The sequence below is a fragment of the Neopelma chrysocephalum genome, unplaced genomic scaffold, assembly GCF_003984885.1.
Source record: "Neopelma chrysocephalum unplaced genomic scaffold, ASM398488v2 Primary Assembly neopelma1_96261, whole genome shotgun sequence".
Classification (NCBI taxonomy): domain Eukaryota; kingdom Metazoa; phylum Chordata; class Aves; order Passeriformes; family Pipridae; genus Neopelma; species Neopelma chrysocephalum.
Window position 1 is genome coordinate 25,127 of NW_020924910.1, and position 1,498 is coordinate 26,624.

Here is a 1,498-nt window from a genome sequence, read left to right on the forward strand (position 1 = left end):
GAGATCCATTGATATCCCCATCCCTGAGCTGTTCCAGGAGAGCTCCCACAAGGCCTCCATCCATTGGGATCCTTGGGATGACCCCGTGCAGGGGAGCTGCAGCACAGAGTCCTCCTTTGTGCTTGGCCTTTCAGGAGCCACAAAGGAGCCCAGAGATCCAACAATCCCCTTTTCTGTTACTTTTGGCTTCCTCCAGCCCCTCATCCCCTTTGTGGAGCCCTGGGATCGCATCCATGGACTGCCTGTTGGAGAGGCTCTGGGATGGGAGCCAGCTTGGATGCATCCCAGATTTATCCAAAGGCTGTTGGATCCCGCTGGCTCTGCCCTCAAACCGCTTCTCGGCTCTCCCCGAGGGTGGGACAAGGATTTTTATCCCGATTTTCCGAAGGCGGCGCCTTCCAGGGAGAGCTCGGGAGTGTTTTTTTCCTGGTTGGGAAGATCCCAACAAACAGGATCACGGGGGACAGCGGAAGGAGCTGCCCAGAACTCGGAGCTGTGCTTCCAAAAAGCTCCCTGGAAAGGGAAAAGTGACCCACCCAAACCCAGGGAATGTGAGGTGGAAAACTTGGGAATTGCATCCCTCAGCTGTGGAAACCTACTGGAGTTTCAAGAGCGGCTCCATTCCCAGGATCTGCTGCATGATGAGGTTGAGGAATTCCTCAGGATCTGGAAAGGGGAGGGAAAAGGGGATGGGTCACGGCACAGCAGGAGCCAAAAGCTGCCAGGGAAACACAGGCCAACATTCCATGAACCTGGAATTTCATTTTTAGGTGAGGGGGCAACCGGGATAAAGGCTGAGAGCGCTTGGATAAGGCACAAATCCCAAAGGGAGCATGGAAAATGCAAAGCAGCCTTCGGATACTGCACTTTCATGGAATGCTGGAATGGGTTGGGTGGGAAGGAACCATAAAGATCATCCAGTTCCAACCCCCTTCCATGGGCAGGGACACCTCCCACTATCCCAGGTTGCTCCAAGCTGGTCTTGGACACTTCCAGGGATGAGGCAGCGACAGCTTCTCTGGGAATTCCAGCCCAGCCCCTCCCCAGCCTCCCAGGACATGTTTGGGAAGTGGCACCTGGGAAGTCCTGCTGGCTGCAGGGAGCAGGATCACACTGGGACATCCAGGCTCTGAATTCCAGGATCATGGAATGGTTTGGGTGGGAAAGGAGCTGAAAGATCATGGAATTCCAACGGGGACACCTCCCGCTATCCCAGGGTGATCCAACCTGGCCTTGGACACTTCCAGGGATGGGGCAGCCACAGTTTCTCTGGGAATTCCAGCCCAGCCCCTCCCCACCTTCCCAGGGAAGAATTCCTTCCCAATATCCCACCTAACCCTGCCCTCTGTCTGTTTAATCCCATTCCCTGTGTGCTGTCCCTCCATCCCTCATCCCAATTCCCTCTCCAGCTCTCCTGGAGCCCCTTTAGGCCCTGGAAGGGGCTCTATGGATACAGAAAGTTTTAAAAGCAGAAAACATTTCCCATGTGAATTTTGCC

At 55.0% G+C, this 1,498-nt stretch overlaps 1 protein-coding gene across 1 annotated transcript in view; it reads right to left on the minus strand.

The window, feature by feature from the left end:
• LOC113981215 (ubiquitin carboxyl-terminal hydrolase CYLD-like) overlaps positions 1–1,498 on the minus strand; it is a gene marked incomplete at its 5' end in the record, with an annotated part of 15,129 nt that overhangs the window by 5,598 nt on the left and 8,033 nt on the right. The window contains 2 exon segments of the mRNA XM_027708504.1: positions 181–242; positions 600–666. Coding sequence (XP_027564305.1) covers positions 181–242; positions 600–666 — 129 coding nt within the window.